General features: G+C 42.0%; 2 protein-coding genes across 4 annotated transcripts in view; one reads left to right on the top strand and one right to left on the bottom strand.

Annotated features, from left to right (window-relative positions):
* The window catches only part of Shroom3 (shroom family member 3), a 338,993-nt gene that overhangs the window by 254,589 nt on the left and 57,262 nt on the right, over positions 1 to 27,142 (bottom strand). The gene's annotated exons all lie outside the window — the stretch shown is intronic.
* On the top strand, positions 2,501 to 4,816 carry LOC101713452 (coiled-coil domain-containing protein 160-like). The gene is given in 2 exon segments (XM_013073336.3): positions 2,501 to 2,686; positions 3,188 to 4,816. A coding segment is annotated over 1 exon segment (918 nt). The 5' UTR covers positions 2,501 to 2,686; positions 3,188 to 3,733; the 3' UTR covers positions 4,652 to 4,816.

Below are 27,142 nucleotides of genomic sequence, written 5' to 3'. Positions count from 1 at the left end.
ATTATATTTTAAATGTTTACTGTATGTGTGTTTACATATATGTATACATACATGTATGTGGGCACTGGGAATTGATTCCAGGGCCTCCTGTATGCTATACTACTGTGCTTATTGTACATCTTGAGCACATAATGTGTGTCTTGAATAAAATTTCATGCTTCACATTTTCCTATGATATAATTCACAAAACCATAAAAATAAATTCATATACAATAAAATTCACCTTTTTAAACTACAATTCAGTAGCTTTTAGTATATTCACAGAGCTGTGCAACTATCAATGCGATATAATTTCAGAATATTTTCACCTCCCCAAATGGGACTCCATACTCCTTATAGTCACTCTTCACTCTCTCTCACACCTAGCCCCTGGCAACCATTAATTGAGTATCTTTATTATTTGCCTATGCTAAACATTTCATATAAGTGACATGATACAACATGTAGTCTTTCATGTCTGGCTTCTTTCCTTTTTTTTGAGGCAGGGTCTCACTATGTAGTTCAGACCGACCTTAAACTCACTATGTAGCCAGACTGGCCTTGAACTCATGGCAATCCTCCTGCCTTAGCCTCCTGAGTTCTGGGATTACAGTCCTGCACCATATTATTAAAAAGCCTCTGCACTGCAACAGAAACCACCAACAGAGCTAAGAGACAACCTACAATGTGGGAAAAAATTTTTAGCAGCTGTACCTTAGACAAAGGACTACTATCTAGAATATATAAAAAACTGAAAAAAATCAGACCCCCCCCAAATTCAAAGACCCAATTCAAAAATGGGCATCTGAAATGAACAGACATTTCTCAGACAAAGAAGTAAAAGCAGCAAATAAATATATGAAAAAATGTTCAACATCACTGGTCATTCGAGAGATGCAGATGAAAACAACACTGAGATTCCACCTCACCCCAGAAAGAATGGCTGCTATCAAGAAATCAACAAATAACAAATGCTGGCGAGGGTGTGGGGAGAAAGGAACCCTTCTCCATTGTTGGTGGGAGTGCAGACTGGTGCAACCACTGTGGAAATCAGTATGGAGATACCTCTGAGAACTAGGACTAGAGGTCCCATTTGACCCAGCTATTCCCCTGCTGGGGATCTTCCCAAAAGAATTAAAAGAATCATACCACAGCGATATATGTGCACCCATGTTCATAGCGGCACAGTTTGTAATAGCTAAAGCTTGGAAACAGTCCAAGTGCCCATCGACTGGAAACTGGATAAAGAAGATGCATGTTTTTTTTTTAATAAAATGGAGTACTACTCAGACATAAAGAATGAGAAATAAAGACATTTATAGCTAAATAGATGCATATTGAGGCCATCCTCTTAAGTGAAATAAATAGGACACACATGTGTAAATGCCAAATAGTTTCTCTAGTGTGAGAAACTGAGAGTGTAATTAAGGATTACAATGATTAAAATGAATAATTGATAATCTGAAATAGGAAGAAAAGGTCCAAAGGGGTAGGGGTAGTGCGAGGGGAAGGGGAGAGGAAAGAAGGGAAAGGAAAAATTATGAGAAAAGAAAAAATATGGAAATGAAGTCTGTGTAAATAGGGAAGGGCACATATGTAATGGGGAAAAAATAAGAACCAAGATATATCATGTACAGGTACAAGCACCCAATGATAAATGTAAACATATTATATACCTAAAATGTACCAATAAAAGAATTTAAGGAAAAAAAAAGAGTTAATGGAAATTTTAACTTCCCCACTTTTTGGCCACTTTGAATTATGCTTCTGTGAATAGTCATACAAACACTTGTTTAGATGTATGGTTTCATTTCACTTGTATATATATCTAGGAGCAGAGTTCCTGGTCATATGGTAAATCAATGTTAAACTTTCTGCGGAACTTTCAAACACTGCTGTGTAGTGTTACTCTGCTTCAAATTTTTCACTTAACTACAGTACGCTGCTAGTGAAAAGCTTCTGGTTTGATTTTGTTTTGTTACCAGGGATTGAATCCAGGGGTACTCTACTACTGAGCTACATTCCAAGTACTTTTTATTTTTTATTTTGAAACAGGGTCTTGCTAAGCTGCCCAGGATAGGCTCAAACTTTTATCCTCATGCCTCAGCCTCCCAAATAGCTGAGATTGTAGATGTGACCACCATGGACAGGTGTCATTGATTTTTAGCAAACCCAAGGGTTCTATCTACTTACTACAGGAAGTATAGCAGTGGAAGATTTTAGGTGGCCAGTGAATGACTGTATAGTGACATTAAAACCAACATCTGACCACATAAGAAAAATCAAAATCCCAAGTTCCTCCAAATGTACCTTCATCTGCAGTATTTCCCCAGCGCCTATCAGATAGAGATTTCATCTCTGAGGGTGTCTGGTAATGCCAATGAAATCATTTTTCTTTTAAAGCTTTAGCCAGCAATTACCTAGCTCCCCTCTCCCTTGAAGCTTCTTTCCCTACACATATGATCACCAGAAAAGAGTACTATTTGCCCCCAAACATCAGAATTCAAACCAGCACCCAGCTGCCATCTTGCCTAGGCACCCACAAAGCGTGTCCGGTGTGGAGCTTCTCTCCCTTCCATAGTCCCCACATCCATGGCGACCTCTGTGAGGCAATCAGAAAGGCCCAGCAGTGAGACAGCTCCAAGAACTCAAGGAAATCCAGGACGAGTCTAACACAAAGTCCATGCCTTCCCCAGCCCCAGAAGAGGTAAGCTGGGCGCACACAGGGGTGAGGTGATCGGTGCCACCACAGGCCTGGGGACGGGCAGCCCAAAACCCTTGACAGGACTTGTGGACACAAATGTGGGCCAGCTCTGCATCTGGGTGTTTGTTTTGGGGGGTACTGGGGATCAAACTTGGGTCCTTGTGCTTGCACAACAGGCGATGAAACCACTGAGCTAAATCCCTGGCTCATCTGGGTGTTTTTATGACATTGCCAAGGAAGTCTGTTATGATCCAATCTGCCTTCTCTCTTCCCTGTATTTTAGCAAAATATTAACCATGTTCCACCCAAGCTCCTCCACAATGATCTCTGTGGTCAATAATAATTCAGGTCTGTAGTGAGGCCTTTCCTGAATTCCCCCAGCTCTCCCTCCATGAGAGTCTTACTAAGACATAGGGCACTTGGCATACCCCATTACCCACCACCTGAAGTCCTTTAGGACAAACTTGGGCTTTCTTTCCCCTCACCACACCACTATTTTTGTAGGTAATTTGGGTGGCAGCTACCAAAAAGGCTACCAAATTTGAGGGTAAAGCATTTCCTTCTGTCCCTGCACCCCCACGGCCTGCAAGGGGATAAACTCTAACAAAGGCTTGTGAACGTGGAATCCTGAGAAGGTGAAGGAACTTTGAGGAAATGCTCCACATTCTAGATCTACCTGTTTCCAGCTGCTGCTTCCCTGGATGGTTTTCTGCCCTTACCACTTAGCGGGAAGAAAAGGAAAGAAGAAAGGATCTCTGGAAATCAGGACTCAGCTCTTGGCCTGCTGTCCTCTCTCTCCTCTGCAGATCCCCTCTGATTTCAGGTGCAGGCTCAGGACATGAGCTGAGCACAGGCTGGCCTGGCTGAGTCACAGTGGCCTGCACTGAACAAGGGTCTGGCACCTGCTGGTGGTGGCCAGCTTCAGGGAGGAGGGGATAGGACTCTCCAGACTGCACTTACCCTTCCAGTTCAAGTTAGAGGAGGAAAGTGACAATAATCAGTATAAGACCCTGGACATGAGAAAGGGAAGTTACAGAGACACCTAAGGAAATGAGTGCCAGAAGAAAACACTGGAAGGAGAATATGTTTGCTCCTTTTTTTAATGCAAAGGATGTTCTAGAAGAGGCTTTCCAGACAGAATCCTCTTCTGAACAAATAGCTGTAGATAAAAACAGGAAAATGGGAGGAATTTATCATTTCTCCAGTAGAAAGTTTCAAGAAGAAAATAAATTTAGGAGGAAAGAATATATTTCCCAGCTAAACGAACCAAATGTAAAAGGGAAGGGGATAAACATGTCAAAGAACGAAGCTGACACAAATTCTTCCTCCTGTGACTCATTTAATTTGCATGTTGTGAGTGAAAAAATCTTTAACAAAACAGAAGACCTCTCTACTGGGCACAGAAAGGAGTTACCAACTCTCCCACAGCAAGGCACGAGGAAGAAATTGACCAAAGGAATGTCCCCAAAACTTCACCTGAACCTTTTGAATGAAGAGCTGGAAGAACTCAATATGAAATGCAGAAAAATAGAAGAAGAATTTGAAAATGCTGAAAAAGAACTTTTGAACTCCAAAAAAGAAGTCTCCACAAAATCGCTACATTTTCAAGAATCAGGGACAGGTACTTTGAGGAAAGACTGGGAACTTCAAGCTTTAAAAAATGACCAATCTGAAAAAGCAACAAATGTTAAAAACTTAACTGAAGAGCTCCAGCAAGCCAAAGAAGTCATCCACAAGTTGAACCTAGAGAACAGAGCTTTAAAAGAAGCCACGAGGAAGCTAAAGCATCAGACTGCACTAGGAAATGCACTCCTGAGAGTAGATGTGAAATTTTAGTATGATTTAGAAATGGAAAAGATTCGCAGCGAGCTTGATGCCATCAAGAATGAGCTGAGATCTGAGAAAGACCTGCAGGTGAGAAATACCAGAGCCCTAGAGTTGCTTCGAAAACACCTCTCTGCAGTGTGAGGGCTGTCAGCTTCCTCTGACTGCTTTGCTGGGGAATTTTTTTAAACTTAAAAAAGCCTTTCATCAGGCAGATCATTGAGTCAAATCAATGTTTATTGTACTATCTTTGTGTACTACTCAATATGTATGTAACAATACAATTTTCACTTTTGGCAAAGCAGAGTATAAAACATATAGATCTTACCTTCAAAGCATCTGCTTTCTCTTTCCAGTGAAGTTATTGTGAGACTCCAAATGCAAATGAAGTTTCAGAAATCATACATCTATATAATATATATATATTTAACTCAAAAATACATAGTGATAAAAAAATACATAGTGATGTTGGAGATTTAGCTCAACAGCACTGCGCTTGCCTTGCAAGCGCAAGGTCCTGAGTTCAATCCCCGGTACCAAAAAAAAAAAATACACAATGATTTGCCAGGGCATTTACGAATACAAATCAGTCATTTTGTGACCTTCTGAGCAATATGTCTTTGACCCATTAATATTCTCTCATCTGTTCATTGAGGTTAACAATAAAAATCTTGTTTATGTGTAGAAGCATTTAGAAAAAAGAAAATGAGCTGAATACCATAAGGAGATTATATGACTCAGGTAGAGTCAGCTGGCATAAATTTAAACCATTCAACAACTTCTTCCTGTTATCTACCTGTGTCTCAAATTTCCTTCCGATCAATGTGCTGATCTTTTAACCTGATCTTGACCTTATCTTTTTAGCCCTTCCATTCTACTTCCCCTGCCATGCTTAGGTCAGCTTTTGTCTGGAAGTCCCCCAAATTCCCTGAAGAAAGGTCATCTTTTTATTTAGGCCTCATGCCAACTCCCTTTGGCCTCAGGTTGAAATTCTCCTCCTGGGGGTCACCTGGGCTGCACCCCCACCCCACCCTCCCCTGGGATCTCAGATCCACCTCCTCCAGATTCGCAGGACAGGCCCCCATCTCCTTTCTATAACTGGGTTTCTTGTTTCACTTCATGGTCGGCCTCCCCGCTTCTCCCCACCCCATCCCAGCCCAGGACACGAGGGTCACCAGCCCTAAGCAAGGGTCAGAGTGTCCCCACCCACAGATAGCCAAGACTTCCTACCCACTGTGACCAGAACACATCTGAATAGACTGGCAGTGTGTGGGTGTTTTATTTGAAACTGATTTCCCTGGGAGAGCAGTACCAAGCGCCCAAGCCTCAAATCTTCGCAGAAGATTTGCTGGAAGAAGGAAGTTGTTTCCACCTTGTAAAGCACACAGCTGCCACCCTACCACCCAGGCCCCCATCTTATTACAGGAGAGAACTTGGCAGGCATTTTCCCAAGAAGTAGGGCAAGTGATAGAAAAGGCCTTGGGGAAGGGAAAGGTCAGAGGGTGGATGATGCTGAGAGGTGCACGGGAAGAATAGGAACGTCCTGATGATAGTGACATAAGCATTATGCTAGGACTTAAATCCTGGCCTAATGGAAATCACTAAGAGCAGGCAGAGATTTTAGCCTTTGGGATCCTTTATTTTATAACGCGGTGTCAATCAGAGAGCACCAGCCCATCCCGGCAAATGGCAGTCGAGAGCCCGGTCTTCTGCTGCCCCCTTGCGGTGAGGAGGAGAAAGTTTAAACTCAGAGTTTCCGTGGCGTTGAGAAACTCAGGTTTAGAGCCAGAAGAGATCGATATAGAATCTCTTTTCGCCCGCCTTTCTTCACAGGTTAGGAAACTGAGCCCCAGACTGAAATTGAAGTCCCTTTCCTACTCCCTTGGTGTCACATGCCCTCTCCAGACAATTACACTCGCATCGTATGCACACTTCAGTCCTCGCAGTTCAGGCTATCAATGCACCCATCAGCAAAACCAAGTCCGTCCAAATCCATGGAAGTCTCATTCAGTGAAAACATCCCCAAGGGACCTCAGTCATGTGTGACAGGGCCAGGTAACCAGTAACAACTCTATTATTAACCCAATCTTACAGAAACTAAGGCTTAGAGAGGTTAAGTAACTTGCCCAAAGTCACCCAGGTGTATATGGCACAACGTGAATTCAAACTCAGGTCTGTAGTAGTATACATAGTCTGGGCTCTTAACTCTACCATTGTTTACTGTACTACACTGACTTTACCCCTGCTAGCTTCACTTCGCAAGGGACAGACATAAACAGAGAACCCATAAGGGCCTACTCACTTACTACTTTCCTCCATCTACATCCTGTGATCTCCCTTCCCTTGCCTCCCAGAGCTGACTAAACACACTCACTACCTGGGCTTCCTGAAGTGTAGTCCTCAGACCAGCAGCTTCACCATCGCCCAAAGCTGATTAGAAATGCACCATCTTGGAAGTAGATACCAGGCCTTTGAATCTACTGCCTTGGTCCTGGTCTTTCCAGCCTCCATAATTGTGAGCAAAAAATTTATTTTAAAGTTTTATAAATTACACAGTCTAAGCATTATGCTACAGTAGCAAGGACTGACTGGGACACATACATTCAAAAAACTACAAAACACTGTTGAAAGAAATTAAAGATATAAATAAAGGGAAAGACATTCCATGTTCATGGATTAGAAAACTCAGCATTGTTGACAATATTCCCCAGATTGACTTATAGATTGAATGCAGTCTCTATCAAAATCTCCCTTGGCTTTTTTGAAGAATTAAACATGCAGATCCTTACATTCACATGGAAACTCAAGGGATCAGAATTTCTTGAACAGTCTTGAAAAACAAACAAAACTTCCTACAAAGTTAACAGTCACCAAGACAGTGTGGTACTGGCAGAAGGTCAGACATAGGCAGAATGGAACCAAATCGAGAGTCCAGAAATAAACCCACACATTCATGGTCAGCTGATTTCCAACAAGGGCACCAAGACAATTTAATGGGTAAAAGAATAATCTTTTCAACAAATGGTGCTAAGACAGTGGTCCACAGGCAATAGAAGTCAGACTGCATTTTAGTTTGGATAGGATTTGAGGGTAACTCCACAAGAGTACATGTGTTGAAATTTAATCCCTACTGTAAGGTATTTAAGAGGTGGAAACTTACTGTGATCATGGTGTTTAAGAAGTGGGGCCTTTGGGAGGTGATTAGGGTTAGAAAAAGTCATCGAGGTAGAGCCCATGATTGAGTCCTGCTGGCTCTAGCAGAAGAGAGATGGGAGTATACACACACACACACACACACACACACACACACTTTGCCTCTCACCATGTGATGCCCTGTGCCACCTTAGGACTCTGCAGCAAGAAGGTCATGGCCTGAAGTGAGCCTTAAACCTCTATCACCGTGAGATAAATACATCTTTTTTCCTGTAGAAAATTATCCAGCCTCAAGTATGTTGTTATAGTAATACAAAACAACCTAAGAGACCCTTACTTCATACCATATTTTAAAAATTAACTAAAGATATCAAAATCTAAGTGTAAGAGTCAAAACTATAAAATTTTTGGAAAACATTGTGTAAATCTTCATGATTTTAAATTACGATAATTTTAAATATTATTGTAAAAGCATGAGTAACAACAGAAAAACTAGATAAACTGAACATTATCAAAATTTTAAACTTCATGTTTCAAATGACAACTTTCAGGAAATGCAAAGACAGACTGAAAGTGGGAGAAAATTGTTATATATCATATATGATAGGGGACTTGTATCTAGAACACATAAAGGATGCTTTGAAGATGAAAAGACAACTCACTTTTTAAAGGCCAAAGGATTTATAGACATTCCTTGAAGATATACTAATGACCATGGAGCACGTGAAATAATATTCAGTATCATTGACCATAGAGAAATACAAATCAAAACCACAATGACTATACACCAACAATAAACCCACCAAGAAAGAAATCAAGAAAATAATCCCATCCACAGTAGCTTAAAAAAAACAAACTAGGAATTACCCTAACCAAGAAAGTGAAAGAACTCTGTAATAAAAACTACTACTCTGAAAAACAGAGTTTGAAGAGGACATCAGAAAATGGCAAACCATCCCCTGTTTCTGGATAGGCGAAATCAATAGTCTAAATGACCATATTACCAAAAATGATATATAGATTTAATGCGATCCCAATAGATTCTTTACAGAATAGAAAAAAATCCTAAAATTTATATGGAAACAGAAGAGACATAGAATAGACAAAGCTATCCTGGGAAAGAAGAACAAACCAGAAGAGAACACAATCCCAGACATCAAGTTATTACAGACATGCAGTTCAAGGGAACAGAGGACACAGAAACAACCCCAGGACCTTCAGCTAACTGATCTTCAACAGAGGGGCAAAAAAACATACACTGGAGAAAAGAGGAAAGACAAATGGTACAAAACTGGCTATCCACATGCGGAAGAGTAAATCTAGACCCATATCGTTCATTCTGTACTAAAATCAAATCAAAATCTATCAAAGACTTAGATATAAGAATAGAAACACAGAATTTGCTGGAAGGTAAAATAAGTAAAATCTTTTAATTTTATTTTAATTTTATTTTTATTTTTTGGTACCAAGGATCAAACCTGGGTCCTTGCACTTGAAGGCAGGTGGCAGAACCACTGAGCTAAATCCCTGGCCCCCAAAATAAGTAAAATATTGAAGACATAGGCAAGGGCAGGGAGTTTCTTAACAGAACTCCAAGTGCACAAGAAATAACACCAACCAATAGCCAACAAATACGATTATAGCAAATTAAAAAGCCTCTGCATAGCGAAGTAACCAACCAAAGTGAACAACCAAATGGGAAAAAAAATTTTGGTCACCTAACACTAGACAGTGTACTAATATCTAGAATATATAAAGAACTCAAAAAAATATTGGGCCCTCAAAATAAAAGATCCAATTTTAAAAAATGGACAATTGAAACAAATAGACTTTTCTCAAAAGAAGAGATACCAATGGCCAATAGTTATATGAAAAAATGTTCAGCATCTTTAGCTATTAAGAGAAATGCAAAATGGTAGGAATGTAAACTAGTTCAACCATTATGGAAATCATTATGGAGATTCCTCAAAACTAAAAGAAGAAATTCCATCTGACTCAGATATACTTCTTCTAGGTATCTTCCCCAAAGAGTTAAAGACATAATATTACAGTGACACATGCATGCCCATGTTTATAGCAGCACAGCTCATGATAGCTAAATCTTGCAAGTGCTGTATGCCCATCACCAAATGAATAAAGAAAATGTGATATATGAGAAAGCTGAAGCATAAATAATTTAAAGGGCAAAATAAAAGGTAGATGATAGGAAACAGAGAGATAGACTTTGAGGAGATGGGAAGGGTACCTGGGGGTGGAGGTGGGGCAGGAGAGGAAAAGAGGAAAGAGGAAGTAAAAAAGGATCAAGTTGCAACGTATACGTACCAATTCCCCATGTGAATGTGTTTATTATGTATTGCAAACATATACCAATAAATAGTGAGACAACTACTGTAAGATAACGTCACACCTACTAAGATAGCTATAATAGTAATTTAAAACTAATAATGTGCCCTGTGGAAGATGTGGAGAAACTAGTATCCCTATACCCTGGTGGTCAGGATGTAACACGGTACAGTGGCTTTGGAAGATGGGTTTTTTGATAACCTATGCCAGGTCAGTCTTACCACTGTTACTTGCACTCATGAGTCTATCTGGGGATGTATTTGGATTTATCTTCATCGTTCAGATTCTCTGCATCATTTTTGTTTTTCTCTGTTTGATAGATATGGACAACTAATCTCATTCTTTCTGACCATTGTTGCATAAAATTCTATAAAACTTTATTGTATTATTTAATGTAACAATTATTTCATTATTAATTTATTTATTTACCTTATTTAAGACTTAGGTTTAAACTTGTCTGACATTTATAATGTGAATCTAGATTTTTTTGTTGATAGCTTTTATGCTTTTGTCCACACTTTGTTTATCATAGGGAGAGCTAAATATGTAATTAAATTATTTTTACATAGATAGGGTCATAAGTACAGGTTGGGGGTTATGGGAAAAATACTGTAAGAAATTTACATCTTATATAGAACATCAATTAGCAGTACCTACATCTAAAAGAAAATCAAGAAAAATCCATAAGATATCTTATTAAAAGTATGATGATAAATGTCAAAAGAAATAGTTAAGAGTTGAGTACCACTGCCTGCTTCACAAGTGCAAGGTCCCAAGTTCAATCTCTTGTACCAAAAGAAAAAAAAGAGTTGAGTGGTTGCCTTAAGGAGTAAGAATGAGACAGGAAGAGATTGAGGGAGGAGAGAATATTGGTACCTATAGCCAGGCTGTCTGGGGAAGTGTGGTCCACATACCCTTGTCTCACCATTCAGATGACAATCACAGATCCCATTTACTGAGAACATAGTATGTGGTAGGCTAAGTTGTGGGTGCATGTGTGCATGCACATGGGTGTGCATGGGTGCATGTGGGTTCACATGGGTGTGTAGTGGGGGTACAACCAAGCCCGGGAAAAGGCTGTAATACCAGGTCCTAGAGCTGAGTCAAAACAGAAATGGACATTGTAAACAATTTAGAAAAAGCATCTGATAAAATTCAATTTATGATTTCAAACAAAATCTTGAGAAACTAAAAATGTTTAATCTTAAATGTTCTAATCTTAAATGTTTAACCTTAAATGTTTAATCTTCTCAGAAACTTTAAAAGGTGGGTACTGCTGTTTTTGCCATTTATCAAGGGTTTATTTTGTGGTACTTGGGATCAAAGCCAGGGCCTTTGCACTGAGCTACAGCTCCTGTCCTTTTATTTTGTTTTGTGCAGGATCTCACTGTTTACTAAATTGTTTGGATTGGGCTTGAACTTGCAAATTCTCCTGCCTCAGCCTCCCAGAGTGCTGGAACACAGGAGTGTACCACCATACCCAGCTTCAGATAATCTTAATTTACACCCGTCATAAGTAGCAATGTTATGTCTGGTTGCATGACTTGAGGTCTTTCAATGGTTTGGGTCACCTTAGATTAATGGGACACAGCAACACAAAATACTGTAGTCTTACGGAATAAAATATTATACTTTGTGCACGTCCTCATGTCCACAAGAGGGCGCCAAGGCTCATTATAGTCAAGTCCAATGTTTACAGTAATTGTGCCCAGATGCTTGAATACATCCACAAAAGTGTATTTCAGAGTTCACCTTCAACCCGGGTCAGAACTGACTAGCTCTGAACCTTTTTATGACGAAATCCCGTTGCCAGCCAGAGTCTTTCGAGGCAGGTTGCGGAACTTCTGAGCTAAATCCCCAGCCTTGACAGCTAGAGTCTTCATCAATTCTCTGTTCTACCTTCTGCTAGCACACACCCAGGCCACAGTGAGGAGAGGCCGACCATTGAGGCGTGGCCTAACCAGCGTGGAGGTATTGTATGGGTGTGATTTCAATGGCTTTCAATTTGGGGAGAGGAGTGAGATTAGCAATGATGCATCAGACTTTGGGGAAGGGGACTAGTGTGTATATAGTTGGGAAATACTTCTATATTAAATTTTATATTTGGAAAGTAGCTTATTGTTTCTACTACCACAAATATTAAACAAAAGGGTGAGGTAGATTTTTTATGCTTATCAAAAGGAGGCAGGAGTTTAAAATATTGAAGTGGTATCTCATTTCAACCATTTAGGATGGAACAAAATATGTATATCATAAAGCATCAAGGTCTCTTACATTTATTTCCTCCTTTCCATGTTTACTGCTACTTCCCTGATTAAGACCTCTGTTTGTCAGTTTTTGTTGTAGACTTTTTGTGAATGTGGGGATGGACCAAAGCCCAGGGAAAGGACTATAGCATTAGATCCTAGAGCTGAACCAAACTAGAAGTGGATATCTTGAGAGATTCAGAGGAGCACCTGATAAGAGCCAGCACTCATTCATGCTTTTGAACAAAATCTTAGGAAACTAGAATAAAAAGGAATTTTGTTAAAATAATAAAGTATAGGACCGAAGATTTAGCTCAGTGGCACTGTGCCTGCTTTGCAAGTGCAAGGTACTGAGTTTGATCTCTGGTACAAAAAAAATTTAAAAATAAAATAATAAAGTATATTTATAAGAAGTCTTCCAAAATATTGTACTTTAGAATTTATAAGATCACAAGACATAGAGTGAATATACAAAAATCAATTATATGTTAATATAATGGCAATAAATAGAATAATTTTTTAAATCAATACTGCTTAGTACAGTAAATTAAACACCTAGGAATAAATCTAAAGAAATATATATATATATATATATATATATATATATATATATATATGAACTCTACACTGATAACTACAAAATATTGTTGGGTAAAATCAAAGAATGTCTTAAAAATTGAGATATACCGGGCCAGGGATTTAGCTCAGTGGTTTTGTTGCCTGCTGCGCAAGCGCAAGGACCTGAGTTTGATCCCTGATACCAAAAAAAAAAAAAAAATTAACAAAAAAATTGACATATACCATATTCATAGAAATACTCAATATTGTTAAGATGTTGGTTTTCCATGAATTAATCTATAGATTCATCACAATCTTAATCAAAAACATACTTTTTTATGGAAACTGATAAGTTATTTCTAAAATACATGTAAAACTGCAGAGGACCAAAAACAGCAGCTAAGTCAATCTTAGAGAACAAACCTGGAGACTTCCACTTTCAGACTTTAAAGCTATAATAATACAGACAGTGCCACACTGGCACAAGGGTAGGTAGGCTCACCATGGAACAGAATATAGAGTCCAAAAAGAAGCACACATAAACAGTCATTTGGTTTATGAAAAGAGCCACATTGCAGTGCACTGATAGAAAGGATGATTGATTGATTGATTTTTTTGGTACCAGGGATTGAACTCAGGACCTTGCACTTGCAAGGCAGGCAACAGAACCACTGAGCTAAATCCCTGGCCCAGAAAGGATGATTTTTAAAATTAAGATTCTAGGCCCCACTGAAGCTGGAACCACCACGCGGCCACATGCCACCAGAGCATGCCACGCAGGCCTCTCGGTATCTGAATCCACACGGCAGAGGTGCTGGGGGTCCATAAAGGCCATGGTTATGAGCCCCAGAAGATAGAGCAGAAGTGAACAACAGAGAGGGCCTCTCTGAGGCTCCTCAATGAAAATTGAAGACCACTGGGAAAGTGAAGAAAATCTCTGCAAAAAGGCACACTGGACCACCGTGGTTGGTAAGTTGGTGGGATCAGCACCTCTCATAGAAACCCAGACTCACTTAGGGGGAAGGACAGCTGAAACCTGCAGTAGAACCTTGCAGAGTTCAATCCTGCAGGAGGTCAGGGACCTCAACTTGGGCCTTGCAGCCAGAAATCAGCCTGAATCTCAGTGGACTACAGCTGGCTTGCTGAGACTAATCGACTTAAATCTGCACACTGCTGCTCATTGTCTACCAGGACAGCAGAGACATATCCTAAGGGAGGCCGTGTGTGTGTGTGTGTGTGTGTGTGTGTGTGTGTGTGTGTGTATTTCTTTTCTCTCTCTTTCTCTCTCTCTCCCTTCTTGTTCTACATTTCTCTCCCTCTTTGCACCTGTTCCTGTCCCATTTTGAATTGTTTTTCTCTCTCTTTCCTTCTCTCAACTGTCACTATTATAGAAAGGTGAATACAGTTTCTAGCTTCCCTATTGCTATTAGTTTGTTCTGCTCTTGTCTTTGTTCTTTCACTCTGTCTTGTCCTTTGGTCTTCAACAGTTTCCCAAAATTTGTGTGATCTTCCTGTGTCCTCTAGCCTCACTTTTAACCTTTTCCTCTCCTTCTATGTCTCTATCCCCCTCTCCCCAACCCATTTTAAATTCTTTTCCCAAAGAGTAAATTTGCTATAGTGAAGGGTTTATTTACTACAAACATGTTTTGGGCTGGCCCTCGATTTTGATCTAGCTCACATGATTTTGATCTAGCTCACAAGGTTAAAGGTGACAGATTAACTGCTACCACAAACTGTCATTTTTTAAAGCTGTATTTAATGCTATTGTTGATGCTGATGGTGTCAATTAGGCTAAGGTGTTGTGCTTGATCTAATCAGTTGTCCTTCCTGGTATACTGAAAAACGAGATTGCCTAAGGGTCATTAGAGACAAAGCCTAAAAAGACCAGCTATACCTGGAAGATACCTCTAAGAATCAATCATTCCATAAGGGATCTAAATACAAGCAATAAAGATACTCACAATAAGGAATATTGAAATATCAGCCCAGACATTAAACCAGAAAACAGCACCAACAACAAAATTAGAAATGAGAAGGCACCTAAACAAGGTGCAAACCCAGACTTACAGCTCACCACAGGCAAATTCTGGGGGCACTGAGGTGGAAAGATCTGATAATCAACCACCTGACCACCCTGAACTGATAGCACAGGAAGTAGCAAAACAGATGAATGAGGCTGTAGAAAAATTCAAAATAGAAATAATTTCCCAGATAACTACAGAGATGGTGAGCAGTATGAAAGACATGATTAGAGACTTTAGAACAGAAACAGATAAAAAAAAATAGATGAGCTCTGGACCATGATGGAAGCCATGAATGCCCAGCATAGGAAAGAAATGTAAACCATGAATGCCCAACATAGGAAAGAAATGGAATCCATAAAACAGGTTCAAACAGATATCTAGGAGATTAAAACCTCCACTGAAAGTATTCACAGCAGTTTGAGCCAATGTGAAGATAGAATATCAGATATAGAAGACAGGACTGCAGTTAGTGACCACAAAAAGAGAGATTTTTAAAAAATAGTAAGGGACCATGAGAAATTGATCCAGCAGCTGCTAGATGATGCAAAGAAGAATAACATAAGATTGATAGGAGTCCACGAAAAAGCAGGAGAAATTACAAATGACATTAAAAAAAAACTGTTCACAGAAGTAATAGCAGAAAACTTCCCAAACAGAGGAAAAACATTTGACATACAGGTAAGTGAAACATATAGAACTCCAACTAGCCATGATCAAAGAAAATCTACACCCAGGCATATAATAGTCAAGATCCCAGAAACCCAACAGAAGAACAAAATCCTACAAGCAATTAGAGAAAAGAAAAATATCATATACAAAGGAAGGCCCACCAGAATCACAGCAGACTTTTCATCACAAACCCTCAAGTCAAGGAGAGCCTGGAATGAAGTATTTCAAGCCCTAAAAAAAATAACCTCCAACCTAGACTGTTATATCCTGAAAAATTATCTTTCAAAATCAATAGGGAAATTAGATACTTCCATGACAAAGAACACCTGAGAAACTTCATGAATACCAAACCAGCACTCCAAACAATTCTAAACAATATCCTAGAAAAAGACAATGAGGGTGACAACTGTATTGTATACCTAAAATGTACCAATAAAAGAATTTAAGAAGAAAAAAAATAAGATTCTAGGTCCACTGGATAGCCACATAAGAAAAAATATCCAGGCTGTAATCTCACAATACACACCAAACATAAATTCCAGATTGTACAGACAGAAATGTAAAAGACAAAACTATAAAATGTTTAGATTAATGGACAGTAAAACATCCTTGTGTTGTTTGTATAGCAAACATATCTTTTTAAAAATATTAAGCATTTTTCAGGGACATAGAGAAAAATTGTTTAGCTTTTCCAGCTCCCTACTCTTGACTCCCACACAGTCACTCTGCTCTCTGGCACCAGCAGTTCTCTGGCAGATTCTCCAGTAGACACTGGCTGGCTCTCCTCTAATTCAGTCCACTTCTGACACTGCTGACCTGGAGACAGCATCAGACCCCATAGGCTGGGGCTCAGCCCCACAAGACTGTCACCCAGTTCAGATGCTGGCTGTAAACACAAGCTGTCACCAGATTCAAAGTGGGGCTCCCATGGCCCCCTTCTTGGTTTCGGTTACTTTGCTTTACTAAAGCTGCTCCTAGGATCCAGAGAACATTCTACCTGTTTTTACCACTTTATTAGTAAACAATAGAGATGAAGAAATAGGGTGTGGTGTGGTATGGAAGGGCTCTAAGTGCAAGAGCTTCTGTCCCCATGGAGTTGGGGTGCACCTGGCACACTGGAAGCCCGCTGAACCCCATAGTGAGGAATTTTTATGTAGTCTTCATCATGTAAGCATGATCAACTGTTAGCTCTATCCCCTGCCACCTCCCCTTCTGGAAATGGGAAAACCTTAAAAATAGTAATAGTCACTACCACTTCCAGAACATGTCTTATATGCTAAAATTTACTAGCTGTTCATCTCTGTGAGGGATTATCATCATCTCCATCACGTAGATGAGGAAACTGAGGCACAGGGAGATGAGGTGTACTGCCTGAAAGCCTCATGGCTCCTGTGTAACAAAGACAGACTTGGACCCAGGTCATCTGATGTCAGAGCCCATGCCCCTGTCTTGACATATCATGGTGTGTTTGACTTGAGTTGTTTTTTCTCCTCCTCCTGCTCTGGGTACAAGAAAGCTTCCCCACCACATGTTCTATTCTCACTTCCATGGAGGAGTTGATTGGATGATATCTAAGATTGCTTCCAGTTCTGAAATGTATAATTTTTTTCATTAAGTTTATTGGTACATTTTAGGTATACAATACAGTTAACATCCATCATTGAGATCTTGTATCTTTACATGATGTATCTTGGTTCTCATTTTTTCCCCATTCCCCTGCCCTCCCTTCACCCCTCTACCCTTCCCTATTTACAAAGACTTTGTTTCCATTTTTTCCTTTTCTCATACTTTTTCCTTTCTCTTCTTTCCTTTCCCCTACCCCTCCCACTTCCCCCGCTCCTTTAGACCTTTTCTTCCTATTTCACATTATCAATTTTACATTTTGATCCTTATCTACACTTTAAGTTTTTTATACCAGAGAAGTTATTTGGTATTTACACATGTATGTCCTATTTTGAAATGTATAATTTTAAGGCTAGGGATGTAAACCAGTTGTACAGAACTTGCCTCGTGTGTATGAGGCCCTGTGTTGGATTCCCAACACCTCAAACACTAAAATAAAATACAAATAAAAATTATTTTATAGAGAAGTGGCTCTGTCTGCTCCCAATGTGTGACATGCTAATTAAACCTAGAACAGTTCTTCCTCCATAAATTGGTTGGAAAGTGCACATATTCTATGTTTCTGTTGCACAAATCTGAGACAGACCTAGGGAAACTGCCTTTTATAGGACTCAAGTTTCCCCTTCTATAGTTTCAGGGGTTACAGTGAAGTCAACAAGAGTATAATTTGTGTTTGAATAAAACCAGAACCCAAAAGAGAAGGTTCAGGCTTTACAGAGCATTTAGGAAAGAAAGTGTCAAAGGACAAAGTCCGGTACTGTTGGCAACTCTGGTTATTCAGCAAATACACCTCACAGCCACTGGTCCTTGCCCAGCACCGGCCCCCTTGGGCTCTTGGCAATCAGCTGAAACCCAATTTCCATTCTGTTGAACTAGAATATATTTGATAATTAAGGGTCTGGGATTAAGGAGCTGGAAGTAAGGTAGCATCATCCAACCATGCAACTTCTGAACTCGGGGCTTGTAATTCACAGAGAAAGAAACACAACTAGCCTCCTTATACACTGCCTCAAAGAGGATGCTCTTCCTCCTCTTCCTCCTCCTCTCTCTCCCCACCATCCATTCACTTATCCACCCGATAACTGTCTGTCTGTCTGCTCACCATTTATTTCCCCTAAGTCACCTGTCCACCTGAGCAGGTGGACATGTGGCATGAACACGGCAGTTGTGAAAAGCTATCACCCCAACTCTTTGGAGGCCAGAGAATCCAATAGACTCAGCACAGGAGAGGGCTGAAGCTTCCACTTCCCTGCTAGAAGCTCCCAGGGTTGTCCATCACACACAGAGGAAGCCCAAGTCCTTGAGTTGGCCCAGGGGCCTGGCACAACGTGGCTGCCCACTACACTCTTGCCTGCTCTGGTCCAGCCACAAATGGCCTCTTTCTGAATGTGGGTGTGTGCCAGGCCTACCCAGCACAGGACCCTTGCATGCACAGCGCCTGCTACCTTGTATGTTCTTGCTTCAAGCATCATGTTGTCCATTGCCCCTCCTTGCTTTCCAATTTTATTACTTTCTTTTTTTTTTTTTTTTGGTAACAGGGATGGAACTCGGTTCTTTGTGCTTTCGAGGCAGGCACCAGAACCACTGGAGCCCTGGCCCCCAATTTTATTACTTTCCACTTCCATCTCTATAATTACCTTTTTCTGCTTTCTTTGAGATAATAAATTGTTTTCTTAAGCCACTAACTATGGGAATTATTTGTTACTTAGCAATAGATTACTGAAACACAAAGGAAACTAGTTTCTGTAGAAATAAGCTACTTTAAGAGGTTTCAGGAGAACACTTAGATGTGGGGTAAAAAAATTAAGGTCTTTGGTTAACATGTTGTGAAATCAGAAATCATGCAATGTTATAATGAGAAAACAATTGTTTTGCTCAAAGAGCTGAGCTGATTTACCTGTAATCACACAGCTCAGTACAAACAGATCTGGGACTAGAAATGGTCTCTTGGTTCCATGTACACTCATTTATTAATTCTACAAATATTTACTGAGAACATTCTTTATGTAAGGTACGATGCCAGGAGATAGGGATGCAAAGCCCTTAGAGAGGTTACACTCCTCCAGGCAGGAGACAGCAAGCAGCAAATGACTTTATTTTTCTGTTTGCTTAATTGCAACTATGCCGAGTTACAACAGGGAATATGGTGCTTTGAGGGGAGATGGGCTCTGAAATAATCTGGGGGAAACAAGACACTTCAGCTAAACCCAAGGGTGAACTAAATGAGAGCTAGATACCATGGCACATACCTATAATCCCAGCACTTGAGAGGCTGAGGCAGGATGATCATAAATTCAACAGCAGCTGAGCTACATAATGAGTTCAAGTCTAGCCAGGACTACATAGCAAGATGCTATCTAAAACAAAACAAAACAAAACAAAGAAAAGGAAAGGAAAGGAAGGGAAGGAAAGAGAGATGAGAGAGAGAGGGAAAAAAAAGAAAAAGAAAAGAACGAACCGAATGAGGAAAGGGATGGGGACCATTCCAGCAGAAGGAAAAGCAGGTGTCCTTCCCACTACATCAAGCTGCTCCTCATATAATATCGTGCTCCATTCATGCCTGGACCAGCAAGGTGTCTAGGATATGCATAACAAGGAAAAGCACAGAGCGGGTAAAAAAGAGAGCCAAGGAGGGTGGACTTCTTTTGATTTACAGATTTAACAGGAAGGTAGTGCAAGGTAACCTATGACACCTTGAAAACAGAAAGATGGCAAATATTTAAACTGTTAGCAGTTTAGATTCTACATCACCAAGAGAAAGGGTCTCACTAGGAAACCCCGTGGCTGTAATAGCTTGTCTCTGTCCACAGCCCTCCCGAGGGACACCTCTGGCACAGTGCGCAGACAGGCAGTGACAGCACCTCTGGGCTTGGGCAGGGGAGAGCTGCCCCTGCAGTGTGACTCTCTCAGCCACTGCCCCTGCTCGGTGTGGAAATGTCCTTGGGGATGGCCCGTCCACCTCCTTAGCACACAGGGCTCTGGCCTGCCTGTCCCGGACACTCGCCCCCCTGGACCCAGGCACATCCTAGCCCCCGGCAGGCAGACCTGCTCTCCCCTCAGACCTGAAATTCTTCCCCACCCACCTCAGCACCCTTGCCAGCTTCCGCCCTCGTCACATGTCCTTGGAGTCAGGTCCACCACAGCCTCCTTTCGTCCTCTCCATAGCTTTGGCCCACTGACACCCACGTTTCCTCCCAGACTAGTCCTTCCCTCCTACCCTAAAGCCCCTTCCTGTGATACCCGGTTATATTATCCTCCATCAGCCCTACATCGTGTTTACTTCTGTCTGTACATGCTAAGCTGCTGACAGTACCACAATGCACACTGGTGCCCAAAATGTCTGTCTCTTATCTAAGCTGACAATTAAATATCTCTCCCACTTCAGTTCCCCGAACTTCTTATCCATCTCATCTGCTCTCTCTCAGAAAAAGAAAAACAAATGTGCCCACAATGCCAGAGGTGTGGACTCCCTGCTCTTCTACTGCCAGGGTGGGGTGGGGGGTCCCAGAGTCAGGGACTTGTGAGTGCCTTAACCAAGGATGTCCTCTCCAGCAGCCTGGAAAGCACCAGGGACATAGGATGGCCCAGAGGTCATGCTGTGGCTCTGGCTGAAGCTAGCTCAGCCTGAGGATCTCTGGAGCATAAATAGCACACAGAGCTGTCCGCTCAGAGGCAAGGCCACACTACTGTGCTATCTCATCGTATCTTATCGCTGGCTCCGGGCCATCCCTGGGGAAGTGGAGGGCAGTTTTCTGAGATAGAACTGCTGTGAGTATCAGCAGCCAATCCTACAGCAGCTCAGGGCTGGGGACCCAGGCCCAAGCAACGGGGCTGGGTGCATTACCTGGTCATAAATCACAGATCACACATTGTCCAGGCCCACAGCCTTCTCTCCATCTAGCCCTGTCCCCTCCCCACCCTGCTCCTGGCCCACCCCCTTCCCCTTCACGCCCTGGTACAGTCTGCACACACAGAAGCAGCTGTTCTGAAGGACTGTTCTGTACTCACCAGTGTCTCCAATAGAAGGGATTTCAAGTCAGGCGGATAAGTGCTTTTCATAGGAGAGCCATCCACCCTCTGAATCAGGGTCCGCAGCAAACTTCAGCCCTCCAAAGACCTGGCCTTGACCACGACTTCCATTTGCCAAGGCACACATCTCCCATTATTGGGCATTAAAGACTGACACAGGGACATGGAATGTGCCACACAGCAAGCACCATAAAGAGCCCTTCCTGCTTCTCATCTCAGGATAAATAGCCAAAAAGCCAGGGTTTGTGGCTGCCCTGGAGTTGCCAGTGTTGGGGGGGGCGCACCACGGCAGCTACCTCAGGGACTTCTCAAGCCACATGCATGTCACTATCAGCAGCTTCTTTCTTTGTCCCATTCATTCTCCTGCTACTTTTAACACAAGGCCCTTGTGCCCTTCATGCTCACCACACGGCAGAGGTCGCTTCCATCTTTCCAGCTCAGCAGGCCTGTCATTACCGACGAGGCACAGTTACCAACCCTAAGGTGTTAAGTGGCCCTGTGTGCTGCACAGGGACAAACCCTGTGGCACACAATGTTAACTCTTCAGTGCTGCAGGCAGCTTGATGCCAGGCTGCAACCCCAGGGCAGCTTTGTCTCTGCATCTGTTGTGAAGGTTCCTGCTTTTTTTGCCTTGGGCACGCACTGTGTTGATGAAGAGAGTGCAGACAACTGAGCGATGAGCAGAAATAAAGCCTGAAAAGGCCCAGAAATCTAGAGAAGAATTTGAGAAATTTGGCAATCACTTTTCTATTGAGAAACAACCAGTCTACTGAGGAGAAAAATCAATCCTGGGGCTCACACCAGCAGAAATCACTTTAATCAGGAAACAGGGAAATGAGAAAAACAAAGAGACCAGCCACTCGTTTCAAGTCCAGAACAAGGGCCCTAGAAAGGATGCCAAGATGAAAGCTTTGTGAGAGAATTAATATTTTCACTTTATGTTAAAGCCAGTAAAGAGTGAAAGAGAAAGCATAGCAGCGATAGTGAGGGATTAGTGAAGAACAGAAAAGGAAAGGGAGAGTCTCTTCCCATCCTGGGTTCTGGAATCGGCCCCCTGCACCTGCAGCTCAGGCTGGGCTGCACCCTAGGGACTCCTCCCTCAATTCAGGCTGCCAGATTTAGCAAATGCAAATAGAATTCCCAGCTACATGTGGGTTTCAGGTCTGGTGTGGCAGTGCACCTGTAATCCATGCTGCTTTGGAAGCTGAGACAGGGGAATTGTGAGCTTGAAGTCAGCCTGGGCAATTTAGCGAGACCTGGTCTCAAAAAGTAAAAAGAAATTCAGATACAGTACATAATTAGTAATTTTCTAAAGTGTAAGTAAGTATAGCATGGACAATGTTGAGATGCAGTCAAACTAAAAATTCCCATCTATCTGAAATTCAAATTGAACAATACATGCTGTCTTTTATCTGGGATCCTCGCCCAGAATTTCACCATCCAAGACAAATTAGTGGAGATTCTACCTCTAGCAAGAGGACTATTTGCCTGGCCTTCTGTCTCCATGTTTGTTCTCCAAGGAAACCTAAGGCTGGTGCAGAGCATGGAAATCCGTGTCTCAGTAGAAACCCCAAGTTCATGTGTACAGGATCTTGAATAGGATTTAGTTAAACACTCACTGACAAATATGGAAGCCCAGAAACAGTTTCCCTGGGCAGCAGTTACCACAGTCAGGGCAAAAGTCCACACAGCATGTTTTTGTTTTCCCTTTCTCTTTCACAAGAATTTTATCACAAACTTTATATATAACACATGAAGCTTCAGGAACTAGATGGTGAATTTGGTACTAAATTCTAAAATAATTTTGCAAACCTAAAAATCAAATGCATTTTTAAAAGAGTATAATTAAAAAAAGGTTAGCTTTTGTGGAATCTAATTTGCAATGTACCTTCTGAATCTCATTCTGCAATTCTGCCATCAATTAGTTTTCAATCGGCCAGTCATTCAGCCCTTCTAAGAAGCACACTTGCTCGGCTCAAAAGGCGCCCGAAGCTGGCTTGTTCCCATGAGTGCACCTCCATCACTGGGTTGAATGCTCCTTACTGCCAGCAGACTCCAGCACTGCCAGGAAGGTGGCAGGAAACCAGTGAACAGAGCAGCAGTTCTGAGGGAGGCAGATGCCTCCTGTGCCTGGTTTGCACCTAGGGACTGTAGGAATCCTTTGATTTCCTAACAAGCTGTCACCTTTGGAGAAGCACAGAGCAAGACAGACACCTAATGGGCTGTCACTGAGCAGCTCCAGGCCAGGCTCTTTGACCATTAGAGACTTTTGTTTAAAAGCCCTCACTTTTTAGAAATGGCATCCAAAGTCCATTTCCTCACCTCCTTTTCCTCTTTGGTAACTCCTATTATTTAGGAGGATTCAGTGAATGTAACTCTATCATTCTTCTCATGATATTTTTCCAAAATTACTGTCCACACTTTTTTTTTGGTACTGGGGAACGAACTCGGGTCCTTGCACTTGCAAGGCAGGCGGTGGAACCACTGAGCTAAATCCCGGGCCCTGTCCACACTTTTTAATGTATTATTGTGATGATGATGAGAGATGCTGGGGACTGAAATCAGGCTCTTGCACAGCTAGGCAAGCTCTCTACCACTGTGCTAATGAAGGAAGGAAATGTCCATAAGAGGCAGCAGGCAATCTCAGATCTGTCCAGCATCTGTGTCACTGTAAATGCTCTGGCTACAAATAACAGACTACCCACCTAAAAGATGGTTTGGACGATGTTTTTTGGCTTTGGGTTTTGTTCATGTGATAAGTGGAAGAGTAGACAGTCTCATTGCCCCTGGGGCTCCCCCATGTCAGGGCTCTGAGTCGATCTCCCACCTATTTTCTTGCTCAGGCCCTCCAGACTGCAAGACGGCTGCACAGCCCCCTCCATCACACCCTGGCATATGAAACTCCAAGCAGAAAGAGGGTTTTTTTGGCCTAGATTTTTATTATCAGAGAGAAAAATCTTTCAAGAACCCCACAGTAGGTATCTGTTTGTGTTTTATGAGCTAGGAAAGTGTCCGGAGTTTTTAGCTTCCATCGTGTGGAACAGCAAGGCTCCAGCAGCAAGCAAAGAGCTGCTGTCCTTCCCACTGAGTGGCACACGTCACCTGTCAGCGCCTGGCACAATCCCAAGCCATCAGCTCCTGACCTCCGCACTTCCTTCCGTGGCACCAGCCACTCAGGAGATTTCAGGTGTATCTCAGCCTCCTCCTTCCTTTCCTTCATTCCCATACCCAGTCAGTTCCTGTGTCTCCAGGCCCACTCGTCCTTTGCAGGGAGTCTCTTCTTCCCCCCTCTCCTTTGGAATCTAACCCAGCATATTAGTTCAGGTTCTTATCACTTCAGAGGCAGACTAACGTGCAAAAACTGCCAAACCAGCCAGGTATGGTGGGGCATGCCTGTAATCCCAGCAATCAGTAGGCTGAGGCAGGATGATCGCCACAAATTTGAGGCCCGGCTGGGCTACATGGTGAGTTCAAGGCCAGCCTGAACTACATAGGAAAACCTTGTCTCAAAAAACACCCGAAACAAAACAACAACAAAAGCCAAACCATTTTGCCTCCATCCCAGATTCCCAAATTCCACTGTTTCCTAGGTCTTCTGTTTGGAATACATTCAAACACTGGCCTCAGAAGACATTGCAAAACCTCATTTTATTCCTTCAGGACACCCGCAATGGGCTGCAGGGTTACAAAAGTGAACTTGGTAGTTAAAGGGCTTATGTGGTATTTACCCAGTGACTTCACTTTCCATGATTAGGCTTTTTCATCCCTACAATGGAGGGGCTAAGACAGCACACAGGATAAGCATCCATAAATGGTACTTGGCAGTTTTGTTGTCCTTGTTACATACCAGCCACTCTCCTCTGTAGTAGGATGCACAGGTGAGTAACATGTACTGGATGCCTGCCTTCAATGAGCTGGCTTGGACTGCTGAAAGAAAATTCAACTATTCCATTGGCCAAACCTATTTCCAATCTGCCTCTGGGTCTCCATTTTATGAACTGGTCCTTTGGCTTTCCCTGCCCGCCAAAGGGAGCCCCATTTCTGGCTGTGCTCATCCTTCAAGAAAGCTTCCTCCAAACCCCAGGCCTCACTGCATTATCAGTAGACCTCACCCTGCTCTGAGGCCCCTCCCTGCTCCTGTCCTCACTCACATCTTCAAAGCACACTGTGCTTCCCGGAGCTATCACCAATGCTTATTTATCTTCATCTGAGATCTGCGTGACTTCAAAAAGCAGAAATGAAAGGACCTGCTGGGCATCTGTTTCATGATGCCACAGTTAGATTACTCATGTAAATTTTAGGTCCCGGAGATGACAGGTCACACCAGAGACTAATGGACACACAACTTACCTTCTTCTCATTTTGCTATGGTCTTGTGACTTAGCTTTTTCATCTCCAAGATTTGCCTGCTTTTAACTTGGCTTCTTTGCCAGCTTCTACAAACCAGCCATTATAGAGGACAATATTGTATATAAAAGCATTCATGTTCTGTTTTTTTTAAAAAAGGGATCCAGTATCTTAAAAAAGAAGCTAGACCTGTGCCTGACACCGTCTAGTCACTAAAGAATTCCATACAACTACGGCACTCTTTGCCTTCCAAAATTATCCAAGCAGTCAAAGCCTCCATGGCCAGTGCACTTTGGCAGGGTGCTGGCTCCTCCAGAGCCCTGGCTGGGCACCCTGGGTAGGCACGAAGGCATCTCCAAGCTTCCAGTCTGCACACTTAGCACATAGGGCTTTTGGCTGTGGAACTAGATCACATCATGGCTATATGACCTTAAGCAAGTCCCATCTATTCGCGCCTCAGCCCCCTCATCTAAATTGGGGATCAAGCTCGCTGCCCTCCTGGGACAGCTGTGAGATCTGCATGGGTCAACACATGGACCGCACTTGGCACAATGTCCGATCCATGAAGAGCTGCACAACACTGAGCTGTTGTTATTACTAATACTCTCTTCCTCGTTTGGCCACTTTTGACAGCCTTGATAGCTCGCTGGAACTCTCCCTAAACAGCCCCCAAGCTCTCTATTCAGGCTAACCTATGAATCAACCCATTTCATTCTGGGGAAAGAGTCCAGGAAGAATTAAATGGGGAATGGTGATGTGATGGGGTAATGCTTTATCAGGGTCTCAAGAGCGGGCCAACAGAAATGCAAAGTGCTTTGCTAACAGGGGAGTCAGTGTATTATTCCTCTCCAATGAAACAATGTTCTTCTTGAGAGTCAAAGAATGTCCCTCTTGCTGTGTGCTCTTTACAATCTGCTACCCAAATGCACATACCACTAAGAAAATTGTTACTGTCTGCAGGATTTAAATTGCTTCATAAAACTCAGACTTCTTAGCATGGTTTCTCATATAAGAGAAATCTACATGTACTGCAAACACGTATAGACAAAAATAGGGCTGGGGATTTAGCTCAGTGGTTCCACCACCTGCGCAAGGTTCCGAGTTGAATCCCTGGTACCAAAAAAAAAAAAGCTATAAAAATAAAAATAAAATTCAGACTTCTGCCAGGTCCATTCATCCTAGGATGTCAACCCCAAGATTATGTCCACTTTGCAGAGCCATTACCTCAGCACCTTTGTATAAAGTTACTAGCATGGAGATAGGGTGTATTTTTTTAAATCTTTCTAGTAGCCCTTATTCTCACTTAGTGAACTCCTTACTTAAAAAAAAAAAAAAGATATTAAATAATTTCCCACTGAGTCTATAAATTTTATTTATCATCCTTAAAAATAACTCTAATAGCTAAGATTAGGTTGAAAGAAGCCAACTGCAACTTCTTCATAGTGTCAAGGTAAACAACACAATTTACAAGGGACACAAAAACCCAGATGACACATACTAAAAGTTCTTTTCACCCGAAGACTATAAAAAATACTTCGGCTGAGTTATCTCTGTTCTCTTAGCCCACTAAGTGGCACTAATAATGAAAAGCAAGAGGGTTGAAAGAAAGAAGGATGCAAGGAACTGAGACAGCAAGGGCCCTA

The sequence above is a fragment of the Heterocephalus glaber genome, unplaced genomic scaffold (genome assembly GCF_053883595.1).
Source record: "Heterocephalus glaber isolate CG9 unplaced genomic scaffold, H.glaber_assembly_v1.0 deba00001454, whole genome shotgun sequence".
Lineage (NCBI taxonomy): Eukaryota > Metazoa > Chordata > Mammalia > Rodentia > Bathyergidae > Heterocephalus > Heterocephalus glaber.
The sequence above is the reverse complement of the archived record's forward strand: the minus strand, read 5'-3'. Positions and strand labels throughout refer to the sequence as shown.